Genomic DNA, 590 nt, shown 5'->3' with positions numbered 1-590 from the left:
CTTTCCCCGCCATCCCGTCCCGACGTTTTGGGCTGGCGGCCCGCATTTCGCCTGGACCAAATGGCGGCAAAGTTCTCAGTAGTTCCTGCGTCTTTGTAAGCGCCTTCGAGACCTAAACACTCGAGCGGGATTCCTGTAAGGGGCGGGGGGCGGGGGCGTTTACTCGCTGATTTGCCCGGCGTCATTGGCCAGCTTCAATTTGGAAAGGGAGCAAAAGGCCCCCAGGGCAAAAGTGTCAAAACTAACTCGGAAGAAGGATGTATCCTGAGTTTTTCTCTTGCAAAGAGTTTCGACGCCACCCCTCCCATAGCAGAGGTCACAGCAGGGCCGTGCAGGTTGACATTTCTTGCCGTGTCCCCTCTCCCCGGGGTGCTACCCTGAACTTGCCCAGTCTGAAGTGCGACTCGAACGATGAAAGGGAGAAAGGCTGAAAAGAAAGAAAAGGCGAAGGCCCGGGCTGCCGCGCTGTACAAATGACTGACAAAGCCGATGTCCATTCATAGTCTCGGGCGGGAGAGGGTGTTTGGAGAGCCGCGGCCCCTTAGCCAATTGCTGTCAGCACCCTGTGTGTGTGCGGGGGGGACATCGCT

The 590-nt window shown here is 57.5% G+C and overlaps 1 protein-coding gene across 1 annotated transcript in view; it reads left to right on the top strand.

Annotated features, from left to right (window-relative positions):
• Positions 1-411: 411 nt before the first annotated feature.
• LOC112395784 (receptor-type tyrosine-protein phosphatase N2-like) overlaps positions 412-590 on the top strand; it is a 114,935-nt gene continuing 114,756 nt past the window's right edge. The window contains exon 1 of the mRNA XM_024739186.1: positions 412-467. Coding sequence (XP_024594954.1) covers positions 412-467 — 56 coding nt within the window. The remainder of the gene's footprint in view (positions 468-590) is intronic.

The sequence above is a fragment of the Neophocaena asiaeorientalis genome, unplaced genomic scaffold (assembly GCF_003031525.2).
Source record: "Neophocaena asiaeorientalis asiaeorientalis breed wild unplaced genomic scaffold, Neophocaena_asiaeorientalis_V1.1 scaffold145, whole genome shotgun sequence".
Lineage (NCBI taxonomy): Eukaryota > Metazoa > Chordata > Mammalia > Artiodactyla > Phocoenidae > Neophocaena > Neophocaena asiaeorientalis.
The sequence above is the reverse complement of the archived record's forward strand: the minus strand, read 5'-3'. Positions and strand labels throughout refer to the sequence as shown.